Genomic DNA, 15,319 nt, shown 5'->3' with positions numbered 1-15,319 from the left:
ACCCTGTTTGCACAGCCACTGTCAAGGGCACACCAATCAACAATTAGCGGACTGATGATGGTAAATTGGCTTGGGAAGAGTCACTATTATTAATGCCTCTTCCCTTTGTATTATGAGAACTAGTGCCCAGTGTAGGAAGCGGTTTAATGAGACCTGTGAAACCTGTGTCTTATAGATCCCAAATACTGCCATTAATGAAATGCAGTTCAATATAGTGAAAGCAGATGCTGGAATGATGTTGAGGAAAACAGCTGCAATGAGACCTGGTGGAGGCGTGAGGCACAACCCAGCACATCTTTACTGACTCACCCCCGTTGTGCCGTTCTGCCCATCTCACTATGATTGTTGATTGGTTCACTATGATCCACGAAAATTGCAACTCGCTACGCCTGCCCTGCAGTGGGTACAAAAATAGAGCCCAATGGTCTCACTCTGAAGGAAGGAAAACACACCAATTCCTAGCTTAAGATGATTACACACTAATGATAAAAACATAGTTATGAATTATATTTTCCATTTCTGCCAATAGATCCCCCTGAATTATACACACAAGTCCTTTAAATTCTGATGAAGGGTACTGTAAGTGGAGCCTTTCAGATGTTCATGCAACAAATACAAAATGATCATCTCAATTCAAGCACAATTTTGCTGCTCACCCATGTGAAGTCAGGTAATTTGAGTGATGGCTAATCTGATTAGTGTGGATGTAAACACCTGTACTCACAGCAAATGTGTGCTCAAAATGAAGTAGCTGGGAGGAAAATGTCTCAGACCGAGTCTGTTCGGAAACCCAGCTGTTGCTTCTTTCCATCTCGTTATTGTTAGACCGAGGGCTGTGGAGCTGTAAATTAAATCGAATCTGGCTTCTGAGAAGCAGTTTCAGTTCCTGTTTATTTGCTGCCTGCTGCTTTCAGATGCTTCAGAATATTGTTCATTTTAACACACAATAACTATCCACTTTTATACTATTATCTTTCACTTTTGTGTCAGATTTTCTTCTTATAGGAAAGAAACTACAGGCCCTGTTGTTATAAATTGACTTCATTTTGGTTCATTGTTGTTCTCTTGAAGGCTTTAGATGATGGATGTGATTATACAAGCCTTCATTGCAGTCTTTTGTTGTGTTTCATTCACATTCTGAACACTATTCAGAGCAGCGCTGAATTCACTAAAGGGGAAACAAACACAACACACCACAACACACAGCTTCAATTTGTGTGAACACCATGACAAGTAGCATTAACACCTCTATTCTCCGACCATCTCTCACTCTCAAACGCACAGGCTTGCTGACATACATGTCTAAATGCACAGCAACCACATGCATGCTGAGCATGTGTCCTTCTCCCTCTCTGTTTTCCTACGCTGGTCTTTTCTCTCCTCACTCCCCTGCACCTGTGTCTCTCAGACACAAAAGTGTGAATTAGAGCTAATCACAGTTGAGATGCAGCCAGATAATTGGATGTGCACTTTCTTCTTTCTTCTTCTCTCTAGATTCAGATGAGAAATCTTAAAGGAGACACAATTCAAATGTTTCGTTGATATCTTTTCTCAAGATTTGACTTCATGTTTTTGTCCCTGAACCAAATTCTTCTTGATCTATACGCATGGTAGGAAAAGGGATCCAAAACACAAGACAGCCGTATACAGCACATATAATAAAACCCATGTTTTATCACAAAATAGCTACACTAGTGTCATTTAACTCTGCACAGTTCAGTTCTACATATAATATGAAAGTATTTAATGTACATTGAATACAAAATTAAATGTAACAGTTGAACTATGTACATTCACAAAAGTATATGCCTCAACCAAAGAGAAAAGACTATCTGGAGTCTTTGTAGTTGAAGACCAGGCTCGTACATTTTTCCAGAGTTGCCCCTTAAGCTATCTCACAGATTGCTGGTGGTTAAGACTCGAGTCCTCTATTTTAGGCTTATTTCAAAGATTGCCATCAAGATTGGAGGCTTATTTTTTTTCTTTCCAAGCTTAGTTGTAGAAAACATCATCCTCGGAGAGCGAGCTGCTGTCGACGTGTCGGACGGTAGCTTCTGCAGTCACAATGTTTCTGCCCTCAAACGGATGGTGTCTGTCCTGCTGAGGGTTGGGCGTCGGAGAGACTGAGTTGGCCAGAGGTGGAGGGACTGGGTTGGCTGCAGTACTGCTGCCATATGTCTGGGCGTGAATGCTGTACATGTGCTGAGGGACTCCGACACTTCCACCATCGAGCAGGAACTGAGACAGGAAGTGGCTGTGTGCTGCTGAGGAGGGAGGATAGTTTCACTCAAAACAATGAAAACATGATTTGAAATACAAATAGTGGCAGCTTGTCTCAAGTTGTAGTGATTTTAAAATGTCTAAACACTGGTTTATTAAACTGGAGATACACACACAGTGTTTGTGTTGAATCAAAAAAAGATGCCAGTGCTCTCAATGAGCTGCTGCACAGCATGTAGCAGCTGTTTTGGATTACACAGGACTGCAAATCACATGTGAAAGATATTTATTTTGAAAATACATATAAATTCATGAGGGCGTAGTGGAAGAAGCTTTATTCGATGGCAAACACTGAATTCCCCTTCAAAACTGGAGCTTCATTTGCATTACATGGCTGAAGAATACAAGATTTTATGCACAGTAGTTGTTTAGTCCACACAGATGTCAATTAGCAATCAGGCTTTATCAAAATTACATATAATAACTGTCCACTAGTAGTTAAAATAAAACTCATAATATCTCAGTATGTGACCATGAAGGGATCACACACTACATTTATGAAAGAGAGTAATAGTACTATGTAGCCTCGTGAGGAGTTACACTGCAGAGAGCTACTAAAGTGAGCAACAAGAACAGTTGCAGTTGATTTCGATAAAAATCTTTTCTCAGTTTGTTAAGTTTCCTTTAAGAGAGATTATTTAGTCAGTTTCAGGTTTTTTTAAATTTGTGACCTTTGAACTTTGGCCACCGAAATCGAATCAGTTCATGAGTCCAAGTAAAGATTTGTTGAAAATTTGACAATAAATCTGTTAAGGCCTTCAGGAGATACTGCCTTTACTTAAATGGTAAAAAATGAGGTCACAGTGACATTGACTTTTAACCTTTGACTTCCAAAATTGAATTAGTTCATCCTTGGGACGAAGTAAATGTTTATGCCAAATTTCCCCCTGCCATTTGTGAGACATCACGTTCACGAGTATGGGATGGACAGACATGATACACAAATATGATATCTCACAAACAACATCAGTAAATGCTCTTCAAACTTGGCACAGAGGCATACAAAATACATATAACAAAGTAAATAAAAATTTAAAAAGAGATAATCAAGGACTTAATACTGGTCAAGTTTTGTTTTGTATAAAGGACAAAACAAGGACAAAAAAACCCGGACATTTTAAATCTATTTAATCTATTTCTATTTTATCTTCTGTTTACCTTTTTGGGCAGATAAGAAGTGTGGCTAGTCATGATGGCAGTAAATGGCAGTAGGCTATCACTGTATTTCAAGTAATGTGTGTACTGGATGGAAATAAAGAAATAAAAAATAGTAGCCTTTGTGGTCCTGTAATTTCAATATATTGCTGCAAACCAGAAAACATAATTTTTGGATCAAAATGAAATGGAAAGAGAAATTTCCTGTGCTTTATCACAAGTGGGGCAAAGAATATGAGGACCTGAGGAAATGATACGTTGGAATATCTCTTCTGTACGCAGCCCATTTCAGAGTTTCAAACTGAGCTGGTCTGGTTCAACTCCATGTTAAATTTACATCTGTCGAAGCTGCACTAGGCCTCAGCTGTACTTACTGTGCTGCGTTCACTTTATGTTTGATGAAGGGTGAACCATGGAAAAGGAAGGAATGAAAGGAAGGATTTGCAAGCTTTTTTGTTGACTGGCTGTGTTAGCAATTGCAAGTGTCATTTACAGTACATGGAGTATGAATAAAGATGTGCATGTACCAAACTGGCATTAAATTTGGATTCTAGGGTTCAGTTACCTTGATTTTCAGACACATGTCACTACATCTGTTTTATTGAGCATAATAATAGCATGTTGGCTTACTAGCATTAATATGCTCTTATGCTTTGCTAGCATTAACCACTGAATTGACTCTTTTATTTGTTATGTCTCTTTTGTCTAAATTTTTTTTATCAACATAAAGGAAAAGTTTTCGAAGTAAAAAATGATTTTGAGATAACAATCAGCAGAACCCAGACAGACTGTTACAGAAGAAATGTCTTTTGTTTCTTTTATATTCAGATACATTGGATTGGCAAAGTTTGCAGTAAAGAAGATTTTAATGAAAATAAAGACTAAAAGTTCCAATGCTCACCAACCTTGTAAACTGGTGGATGGCTGCTCAGAGTTATCGTTCATGGACCATACATCCATGGCTGCCTCGGCCAGGGCAAACTGCTCTGCTACACCTGAAAGACAAAAGGCAAACACATTTTATGTTGCTCTTCTCAGGAGTCGATTCCCCTGTTGTTTTCCACCAGGGTTACCAACAGGGAATCAAATAAGTGCACTAGATTTGAGTCAGTCATGGAAAGTGCTGGGGATTATTGATTTTTGTAGGCGCTCCCTCTGAACAAGCCAGTCACACAAAAAACGTGTCAGAGGGATCAGAGCAGTGCTTCATCTCTACTGACCACAGCTTGTTTTTCTTAAACTGTCTCACCTGCAGCAAAGCGAGCTTCCTTGATCTCATCCGTCATTTGGGAGTAGAACTGTTCATCCTCGAGCAGCTCAGCCCCAATGCCCCCCCACCTGCCACCTCCTTTACCCAAGGCCCCACCTCTCCCGGCCTCACCGCACCCACCCCAACCCTTCCACTCAATCAGGTGGGCGACCCGCCCTTGGGCCATGGCCGTCGGCTTGGTGATGTGCTCCTTTATAGTGGCCACCAGACCTAAAAAAAAAAAAAGAGTAGAGCGAGAAAAAATGATAAAAATGGATTTGATAAAGGCTGAAATAAATTAGATTTATAGTATGTGTGGTAAAAGAGGTAAAAAGAGGGTAATTTCTGAAAGTTTAGTGCAGATAAAGTTGGAGTATAGTAGAGGAGATAGGAGGATATGGTGGTTGAAATCTAAAAGGACATAAGGGAAAGATAAACTATCATGAGATGGTTGTATTTGAGATGAAATTGTTGCATAACCATGAAAAGAAGCATTTCTACTGCTGCCTTCATAGAAGAGGATTTCTTTTTACAGAATTGCATATTCTTGTTTTTAATTTGCAGCTCTTTTACAGCACTGTGTGGAGCTCTATTCGCCAGACAACCACATGATATCAAGACAATTATATATATTATTATGATTAACTTCTTTTTTGACACTGCACATACATTAAGATATAGATTTTTAAGTGACACATTAATGCACAACAGAAAAAGTGGTCTTATTTAGTTGTTCAGCCTCTAGTTAAATATTGTTGCTGTTTTTAAGTGTCTGGTACAAAAATAGTCACAAGGAAATTATGTAAAAGTCACATCAGGTCTCCAAATGTTGCCCTAAATGGACTTAAGCAGTATCTATGAGTCACACTGTTCTTGTATCTCTGCATTAATGTGTTATTCATTACCGGTGGACTCACTAGCCAAAACCACAAAGAAGCCCTCATTTCATTTAATCACAGGAGACAGGAACGTTGAGAGGTCTTTAAAAAGAAGTGAAATTGACAGTAGGTCATGTTGCAAGACAGGAAAATTAAATAGATGTAAAATGACCAAAAAAGGAAATGTTGAAAAGGTCAAAACAGAGACAGAGGATAAAAGGTTAAGATAAGAAATTATGGGGAAAAAAAGTAGAAAAATGTCAGACAAAGGAAGGGTAGCAAGCGTAGGGATTAGAAAAACATGAAATAGAAATAGAAGGAGGAATAGTTCAAACAGAGGAATCGGTAGTGAGAAATAAAAGTGTGGTGCATTCATTCCAACTGAGAAAAACATGACAATGATGTCATTTCTTTTAAACTCAGCACCCAGTGACTCTTTTTCTGTGTTGTTGTGACACGACGACTGTCTCACCCTGTGTTCACACTGTGACGACTCTGTTCTGGCTGACTGTTGGTGGTGAGAGGAAGCTATGTTTGGTTATGTGCACACAGCAGGAAAATCCCACTTGTTTTTCAAATGGGGTATTTTGTGCATATTGTCCGCACTGCATTGTGGAAAAGACCAAATCACTGGCTGACAAAGCTCCTTGCAGAACTATAATGTGTTTAATGTGTTTCAAGAACACAGTTGGTCACCATGTCTGTTAATTTATACAATGCAGTTAAGAAACAGCATTTCAGGTGCTGCCAGATCCTCAGGAGGTTGATACACACTGAGCTCCTGGCTGCTATGCATGTTTCTATGCAGGCCCAGCATTATATTTCAGCATAAAATACTTGAATCCAAAATGTCACATATGCATAGCCTATGTATGAACAAAACTAAAACATTTTCATGAGTTTGCATGATTAGATTTGTATAAAACTTAAGCCTGCATGAACTTCAAGGGCTTTTTCTAAATCCTATTTTCTCCCTCACTTTTATCGTCATTATTTTTCTTTTCACAAAAGTATTTTTGAACATTGTTCCCTTACTTTGCAGTTGACACAGTCCCGATAAGACAAAAGTTGACAAAAATGTTGATATACTTGTCTGAGTCCGCTTTAGTTATTATTGTGCACTGAAGGATATAGATAGATAGATAGATAGATAGATAGATAGATAGATAGATAGATAGATAGATAGATAGATAGATAGATAGATAGATAGATAGATAGATAGATAGATAGATAGATAGATAGATAGATAGATAGATAGATAGATAGATAGATAGATAGATAGATAGATAGATAGATAGATAGATAGTTACTTGATTTTAGAAAAGACACTAAAGTCAACTGTACAGCCTTTGTTAACTACTGAGTTGGATATTAATTCTCCATTGGCTCACCACGATAAGCAAACCCGCTTTCACATTATTCATAGTAATTTGTTCCATACTGATTATATCAATCAAGAACAGCGTAAAATTAATCCTCCCCCAACTTACTCATGAAAATTAACCATTCAAACAAACTTTTTACAGTGCCCCACTGTGTAATGTCACAAATAAACATATATTAATGAACCCCAAACAAGTGTTTTTTTATAAGTGGGTGTGGAAGCAAATAACCAGTCATACCAAAATTTTAAAAAAAACAACTCTTAGTTTCAGGTTGTACCATAACGAAAACATTATTATATATCCCATATCTGCCAAAAAATTCCCCTAAATCTGACCCACTGAATCTTTAAAATAACTACTGTTATTAACTCAAAGAGAAACCAGATATGACAAGTTCAGCCATGACATTTCTAAGGCAACAAGTCTGTCAACACGTCATCTGAGCTTTCTTTTAAGAAATGCTATCTCAAACTTGTTTATCATGTTGCTATGATAAACAGGGGGTTACAACTTTCATAACCAGACTCAGTCAGGAGTAAGTCCCTTTATAAAAATAGACCTATATTTCAGTATGTGAAGCAGGACTCCCTGCTGTATGTTGGAGATTACAGAGCACATGAGCAAACACAAGCAGATGAACAGACAGGGAAGGTAATGAAACCTGCAGATGCATACCAGCCGACATGGGCATAATTCTCAAAAAACATCTAGTCATAACAAGGAGATAAAACTGGTCATTTCTGTAATTTGCCAGTTACTGTTTATTTCAAGCAGTGGTAGACCGAGCTAATAAACAGAACCACAGCAAATCAAATTTATGGTGGTGACAGTGATACCAAAAGAAAAAGCAACTTGGATTAAAACAATGTGAGATTTTGAAGTCTAATGATTGCAAATGGTATAGTTTGTTTTCCCAGAGTTAATTATCACCATGAAACCACAATTGAATAAGCTCTGCTCTCAGCCCTGTGAGCCTTCACAGCATATTAACATGCATATATGACTCATAGATCTGAACACCGTGAACCCGAGGACACTATGATTGCCTGGCAGCCTGACTGCATCCCAGGCATGTAAATCAAACCAGACATGCCCCAAAACATACTTCTGTTTGAGGCTTAATATCTCAATAATTATGGACTCATTTTCAGAAGAACCACCCGAACACTCATCAAAAGGAGTGAATTTAGATAATGACACAAAAAAATGTCTGATATTTTCTGGTAATTTCTGATCAATACCCCAAGAAGAAACAGCAATAAAGAAATATGCAGCACGTTTCTTAATGAAAGTTTTCTTTAAACTAAAAAACTGAGGAGATTTTGGTTTGTGAAAAAAAATGCATGTTTAAAAGAAGCCTGTTAATTGAGGCTTCATTAGAAACTACTTCAATGAGCTGAGCGAACTCATCAAGTCAAAAGACTTCAGGTCAGAAGAACTCAAACATTTAAACTGTTTTAACTCGAAATTAGAAAATATTTGTTGGTTCCACAAAAAATTCCTGCATCTGTTAACTTTGTATGCAAGATAATTTGTTATATAAACAGGTATCGATAAAATAAACTCAGAACCTTCTTTCTCCAATAGTAATAAATAAAATGGATTTTAATGACCATCATTTTCAATAATACCCTCAGATATACTCTGCTGCATTTTTAGTTCCATTTTTCTGTATGAATAAAAAAACTTAATGTGTTTAAAAAAAACAAACCGTACTTTTCAGTCCAACACTTCTGCAATTGTGCAGCCAAATAAATGTTTTAATTTTTTTTAGGTCTGCTAACGGGGCTTTGTCCTTTTACTGATAACATTACTGAATAATATCTGCCTAATGCATCTATCAAAGAACATCACACAAGAGGAATAAAAACAGCCATGTCTGCATTATATTATTCCAAATATAATTACACTTGCAAAATAATATTTGAGCTTGCACAGTATGATCTGATTTGAGCAGTTAGGATGTCAGCTCCAAGTCTACTTAATTTGCATCGCCAATTTAGTTGATGATTGACATCTGATTAGGACAGAGTAAATGTTATAAAGCTTTTTTTATTTTTTTTATTAGATCAAATCTGTCACTCCCGGAGGAGGTGTCTGCCTCTCTGCCATCTGCCTGAATGTCTGTATTTGTTTAACATATTCATGAGGTTTTCATGGCTTTCATAATTATACTGTCAGCGTAATAAAGGAGCTTTCACTTGGAAAAGTTCAGCAAGGCATAACACATTAACTGAGATAATGAACCTCCAGCAGAGAGGGGGAAGCAGTCGACATGAGGCAGAGAGAGACAGGAGACAGAAAAGGGGATGAAAATGAGGAGGAGGCACCGACACGAGGAGAGCAGGAAGTTAAAGATGGAGAAGAAAATCAAATGGAAGAAGGACGTGTGTGTGTGTGTGTGTGTGTGTGTGTGTGTGTGTGTGTGTGTGTGTGTGTGTGTGTGTGTGTGCGTGTGTGTGTGTGTGTGTGTACAACTGTCTGTGTGAGGAACAGGCTTGTTTTAGACCATCGTAGTGAGGATGCGTTGACATAGTGATGACATATTGGCTAGTCTTCACTTTTCACACCTTTTTAAGGGCAGTTTGAGGGTTAAAACTTAGTTTTAGTGTTAAGATTAGAATGAGATCTTGGTTAGGATTGGGGTCAGGCATTTAAGTGTAATGGTTAACATTAGCGTAATGGGCGAGGGATTGCATTATCGAATTGAATGCCTCCACAAAGATGGCCGTACAACCGCCGACCTGTACAACCATCTTTGTGAGGACCTGTTCTAGTTTTCAACCATCGGAGTGGGGATATTGTGACAACGTGAAGACATTTTGGCCAGTCCTAATTTTGTCACAGTTCTTCAAAGGGCTGTTTGAGGGTTAAGACCATTGACTGTATTTGAGTGGACGTAACTTCTGGGTCTGAAAAATGCAATGAGGCTGTAATACCACAGAGTGCCACTAGAGGTTGGCTCCAAAACCCCATCATTAATTAGAAAATAACCTTCAAAAAGCACTGTTTTTGGGGATGTGTCTGTTTGATTGACAGGCCTGTGGTGCAGTCAGGTTATGGCTATCGGTGGGTGGGACGTAGTATCGGCGGGTTTCCAATCCGGTATCGCCGGTTATTCCAAAGATGGCGACGGTCAAAATCTGAACTCGAGGCTTCATAACAGTCATTCACAAACCAATGGGTGACATCACAGTGGGTTGCCGCTTGGTTAAGACTTGGTTTTAGAGTTAAGATTAAAATTAGATTTAGATTATGGTTGGGGTCTGGGGCGAGGGAATGCATTATGTCAATGAATGTCCTCACATTACTAATCCCCATGGGACACAAACACAATTTCCGAGGTTGTTTTTTTCCCCCAGTCTCAAATGTTGGATTCATAATGAAACACACCGTGAACTAAACACAACATGAAGTAAACATGGTTGTTTCCATGTGAATGTGTGTCTCACCTATCAAAGAGGATGTGGCCAGCTCGCCGATGTCATAGCGGCTGGATTTATCTGCCACGCTGCCGTTGGAGGGATTCTGGCCATCCTGCAGTGTGACGCACAGGAGGAAGGATCTTTGTCATTCATGTGAGTTTATATTTCCAGTGTGAACAAAGAAAACAGCCACATTTTAGTTTGTCGCCAGCACATTTATGATGTTTCTTTTAGGTTTAAATGGATTTCCTCTGAAAGAGTGGCTGCTAACTCTTTATCTGAACCTTAAAAATCACCAGAATCAGAGTGATGAGGTTTCTGCACAAAAGAACAGCACACAATGTAGACACAGACACATACACGCACCAGGAGATTCACATACATCCTCCTCTAGCAATCATTTCCTATGCCTGATGACTCAACCCACACTTTTCCCACTTTTTTTTCTTCTTCAAGGAAAGAGGTGATAATAACAATATCAGCCAGAAATCCTGCAGCATTCACACCCAGTCTGAATGAGCTGCAAACAAAAGGGGATATTTTAAACCTGTCTGCTGTTTACACCCTCAAGTAGCTGCAATCAGTATGAAAAGAGAATAGACTTTTCAAATAGATCTCTCTTGGTTTTTTGATCTGAGAATAATGCCTTAACAGTGCAAACAAAATGGGATTACAAGCATTAAACATGCTTATATGTTAGTTGGATGGTTCCAGTTCAAACAGTTGGAGATTAGTCCAGTTTAAGTTTTAAAGATGATAAAAATGCACTCAAATGTATCAAACCCTTTATTCTTTAATAAAGTTTTACAGTTGTTACATAATCAGTATAATTAAATAATCGTTTAAGGACATTGTTTGGCAAAGTGATAATTTGTCTAATATGTAATGCTTTAAAAGGTATATACAAATACAAAATATAAAATGTCTGGCTGTAAATGTAACTTTAACTTTAAATCTTTTCTCTACTTACTTTAAAGTATTTACAAATGACAGTATGTGACAGTTTCAGTCCCAGTACTGATGGAGACACTGAAAAAGTGAAGGTTGTACTTGAGCTTGATGACATTACACTGTGGCAAAACAGAGTAGAAGTAAAGATGAGGTTAAAAAAAAGAAAGAAAAAAAAAGAAAGTAAAACAAATCCCCAAAGCAGCAGAACAAAATGTGCTGTGATATTTGAGAATTAGTAAAGTCTGATGTCATTCATGTCAATAGCAGATGTCGAGATTAACTATCCACAGACGCTGCCAGTTTGTTAATCTTCGTGGTTAAAGATTTCCACATGGACAAAGTGACAGATAGTTTTGTAGGAGCAGACCGAACATGTGTGAAAGTAAAGCTAAACATAAAAAGGAGCTGCTCTTAGTTGACAAACATATGATAGGCAGATAATCAACGAAACTAAAAACAAAATCTGATCGTATCTTTTTCTGTTATAAGAATTCCAGATAATCTTGAAGAGAAAGCCAGTAAAAGCCTTTATTAAAATTAATTCTTATTTTACTCTTATTTAATCAGCAGAACTGTGTGCCAGTAAACATTTAAGCAGCCCAGTGGCGCCTCTACTTCCTCCGCAAATTAAAGAGAGCAGGAGCCCCAGCACCCATCTTGTGCTCCTTCTACCAAGACACCGTGGAGAGCATCCTGACCAGCACTGTGTGGTTTGGGAGCTGCACCGCCTCCAACCGAAACACCCTGCAGCGCACAGTGAAGGCAGCTGGTAGGATCATTGGTTCCACACTCCTCCCCACCCTGGACATCTCCGACACCCGGCCTTACCCTCAAAGCAGTCAGCATGGTGGGAGACTCAACCCATCCCTCACACAGCCTCTTCGGCCTCCTGCCTTCTGGGAAGGAGGTACCGCAGCCTTCGTGCATCTCCTCCAGACTGAGGAGCAGCTTCATCCATGAGGCTGTCAGGATGCTGAACTCTCTCCCCTCTCTCCCCCTCGCCCCATAAAGTCTGAACTTTTGCACTTTGGACCCGTATTTGCACTACATTGTATTTATATATACTGCAGTTAAGTGTCACTGTGGCTGTTGTCTGTTTTATTGTTTTTTTTATTGTTACATATTTATACTTTTCTTGTTTTATCTTTTTATTTTGCACACCGTGGGACTGTGAGAAACAATATTTCGATCTCTGTATGTCTGTATGTCATACGGTGGATTGACATTAAAGTTGAAGTTGAAGTTAAAGTCCACCCAAATTTGAGAACAAATATTCATCCAGTATGTCCTGTATATGTAATATAAAAAGTATATTAAACAAAATGAAACACCATTGCCAGCATTTGGCTGAAGATACTTCCAGTAAATGCTGTTTTCTCGCTAACCTTTAACCTAAAAGTCAACACATGTTGTTTTCAGACTACAAAAGGAAGGTCGATGCTGAAAAGGTCAAAATCAGGCCAGAAGGTAACATTGATGGTTTCTACTTGCCTTGACAGAGGACGGCTGACCCTCCTCAGTCTGCTGCAGAGTTGTTACGGGGAGGTGGAGCTCTGTGGGTAATCACACACAAACACTGCTGATTTATAGTGTATACATATATATGTCAGTATGTTTATGCGTTTATAGGATCATGGTCTTCCAAACCAGTTGGGTGTAACAGCCAGTGGTCAAGCGAGGCTCACAGATAATGGATGAGAGAGAGAGCATCGAATCCTATTAGAGTCATTTAACTGAAGCTGCTCTGCATATTTAGCTTTGGAGCGGGCCACAATCTGCCGATTTGCTTTATAATTGATGACGATGAGGCTCATATGAATGACAAGAGGAAATGAAGAGCAGGTCAGAACAATAGAGAATTAACATCATTAGAAAGGTCAGTGGACACACACAAGCACACACGGGAGTAGAAATATGCTCGGGGTTTCCTAAAGGAGGTGTCGTCAAGACAATTGGCTGTCGCTATGGAAACGCTACAGCAACAGGAGGCGAGTGATGCCCTTCGATTTACTTAAGTCCCGGTCGCCAGCACACACCGGTGCCCCAGGGCTGTGTTTGATCTCCGGCCTCATCAGAAGCTATTAGCAGGTCAAGAAACCCTATCACGAGTCCTGGACCAGTCTGTTGTCCTTGTGGGGTTGAATCCCACCCTGACTCACTCTCTCATGCACACACACACACACACACACACACACACACACACACACACACACACACACACACACACACATACACACACACACACACACACACACACACACACACACACACACACACACACACACACACACACACACACTCTCCCACTGATCTCTTATCTGTTTGTCTGGCGCCTCACAGTTGCCTTCTCTCTTTCTTCCCAGCTTGAAAGTGCTGCGCTCAATACCTCCCACCTTCTTAAAAGGGGCCTTTCCTGAACAAAAGCGGACTTTGTCTCACAGAATATTTTCAGGCTGCACTGCACACTCAGGCTGAAAATATGGACTACGGCAGTAAATGTCATCTACTGACAAAACAACAAGTAGGTTGTTGTTTGGAGGAATCAAATCAAGTTCTTATCTTTTGTTTTGACAGCAGAAATGACTTGTGTTCTTCCTGAAAGAAGTCCCGTCATCCAGCTGAGGCAGTGTTGTTTTATCCAGACAGCTTTTCAGATGCAACACACACTAACTTATTTCCCACCACTGCAGTGACAGACAGCACATATGAGAGAGATTATGAGCCAAGTCACATCCTCAAGTCACGACAAGTTGGAGATGAGAATCAGATGAAGCCGTCACATCCTAAAGCCTCTGTTGTCCTCCACTGATCCGCACAATCTTCATCATCAACCTCCTGCCTCCGAGTCCAATTACTAAAGAAATCACCACAGATTCACAACAGCTTCGAGAGAGCAGATGAAAATAAGAAAGTTTTTTTGGAAGAATTAGCTTTGTACAACAGTTTCACACTAATTATTCCTATGATGGATTGACATCCAAAACAAAGGTGATTCAGGTGGTTTTACCCTCCATCTCTGCTGCTGATACCTCAGGGATACATCTGAGCCGTGCCTGTATACAACTGCAGGATGATATTATCAAGCATTTGCTATGATTTTCTGAGCTCTCACATACAGCTGTCTCTCAAACACATGATGTAATTTTCTGAAATACTTCTGCTCCTCGACTGATTTTTGGCTGCTGTCAACAACCCTCAAACATGCACACAGATGTGGAAGCACAAACAGGTGGACTCGTGGCACTGACCTTTGTGACCTTTGCAGAGGCAGGAACCCATGGTCTAAGGACGGCCGGCCGGTTATCTGTTCACCATGGCGGATTGAGGATGAGGAGGATGAGGAGGATGAGGAGCGAGTGAAAGAGAGGAAGAGAAAAAAGGGGGGGTGAAGAAGAAAGGGAAGAAGAAGAAGACGCAGCAGCAGTGGGAGAAGTATCAGCCAGCAGAGGAGCAGAGAGAAGTCAGAAACTGATGCGAAGAGGGGGAAAGTGAGAGCGAACCAGATGAGCTGTAATCTGATGCATTGGCTGAATTCTCTGTACAGGAGAGGAGAGGTGAGAGAGCGACACAGAAAAAGTGTGTGTGTGTGAGGAAGGGGGGGGGGCAAAGAGAGAGAGGAAAATGGGGAGAAAGCATGTATGCTGGTTTGCTGATGATTTTGAATCCCCTCCCCTCCATTTCTTCTATTCTCCTCCCACTCTATTCTTCCTCATCATCCCACTGTACACATCACACTCTCTCTGTGGATCTCGGAGGACTTACTGACAGAGCTTGTTGATGTTGGATGCTCATATGTGTTGGCGTGTATTTAAAACATATTCGAGTTAGAGCTGAGTAGATATATGATTCTACAGCGGGGCTTAGTATGATTTAAATTTGTATCTAATACAGTTTACAATACAACACATGCTTTTAATATGGAATCCAAAATTAAACTGATTTTAATACCTGACATAAAAGAATTCAGAAATTCTTCAAAATAATTATGACATCAAA

General features: G+C 39.6%; 1 protein-coding gene across 2 annotated transcripts; it reads right to left on the bottom strand.

Moving 5' to 3' along the window:
* Positions 1-1,645: 1,645 nt before the first annotated feature.
* Positions 1,646-14,845, bottom strand: fam131c (family with sequence similarity 131 member C). 2 transcript variants are annotated; one of them, XM_069140874.1, is made up of 6 exons: positions 14,572-14,845; positions 12,815-12,876; positions 10,400-10,484; positions 4,685-4,915; positions 4,341-4,430; positions 1,646-2,264 (listed from the first exon to the last, which is right to left on the bottom strand). In XM_069140874.1, the coding sequence occupies exons 1-6, from the start codon at positions 14,600-14,602 to the stop codon at positions 1,993-1,995; spliced, it is 771 nt and encodes a 256-aa protein (XP_068996975.1). In that variant the 5' UTR covers positions 14,603-14,845; the 3' UTR covers positions 1,646-1,992. The 2 variants fall into 2 exon arrangements, with proteins under 2 accessions (XP_068996975.1, XP_068996976.1); XM_069140875.1 differs by having other exon boundaries at positions 1,646-2,261.
* Positions 14,846-15,319: the final 474 nt, after the last annotated feature.

Source organism: Embiotoca jacksoni, unplaced genomic scaffold (genome assembly GCF_022577435.1).
Source record: "Embiotoca jacksoni isolate LCO1_2020_lvr unplaced genomic scaffold, fEmbJac1.0.p SCAF_9, whole genome shotgun sequence".
In the NCBI taxonomy this organism is placed as follows: Eukaryota; Metazoa; Chordata; class Actinopteri; family Embiotocidae; genus Embiotoca; species Embiotoca jacksoni.
Note: the sequence above shows the minus strand (reverse complement) of the source record. Positions and strands in the feature narration are given on the sequence as shown.

Excerpts from the sequence above, each read along its gene's own strand:
- fam131c (XM_069140874.1), bottom strand. The coding sequence starts at position 14,602 with ATGGGTTCCTGCCTCTGCAAAGGTCACAAAG. Across the intron at positions 4,916-10,399 it reads GGCCACATCCTCTTTGATAG|GTCTGGTGGCCACTATAAAG; the intron begins GTGAGACACACA and ends TTTTTTTTTTAG. Across the intron at positions 2,265-4,340 it reads GCCATCCACCAGTTTACAAG|CAGCACACAGCCACTTCCTG; the intron begins GTTGGTGAGCAT and ends CTCCCTCCTCAG.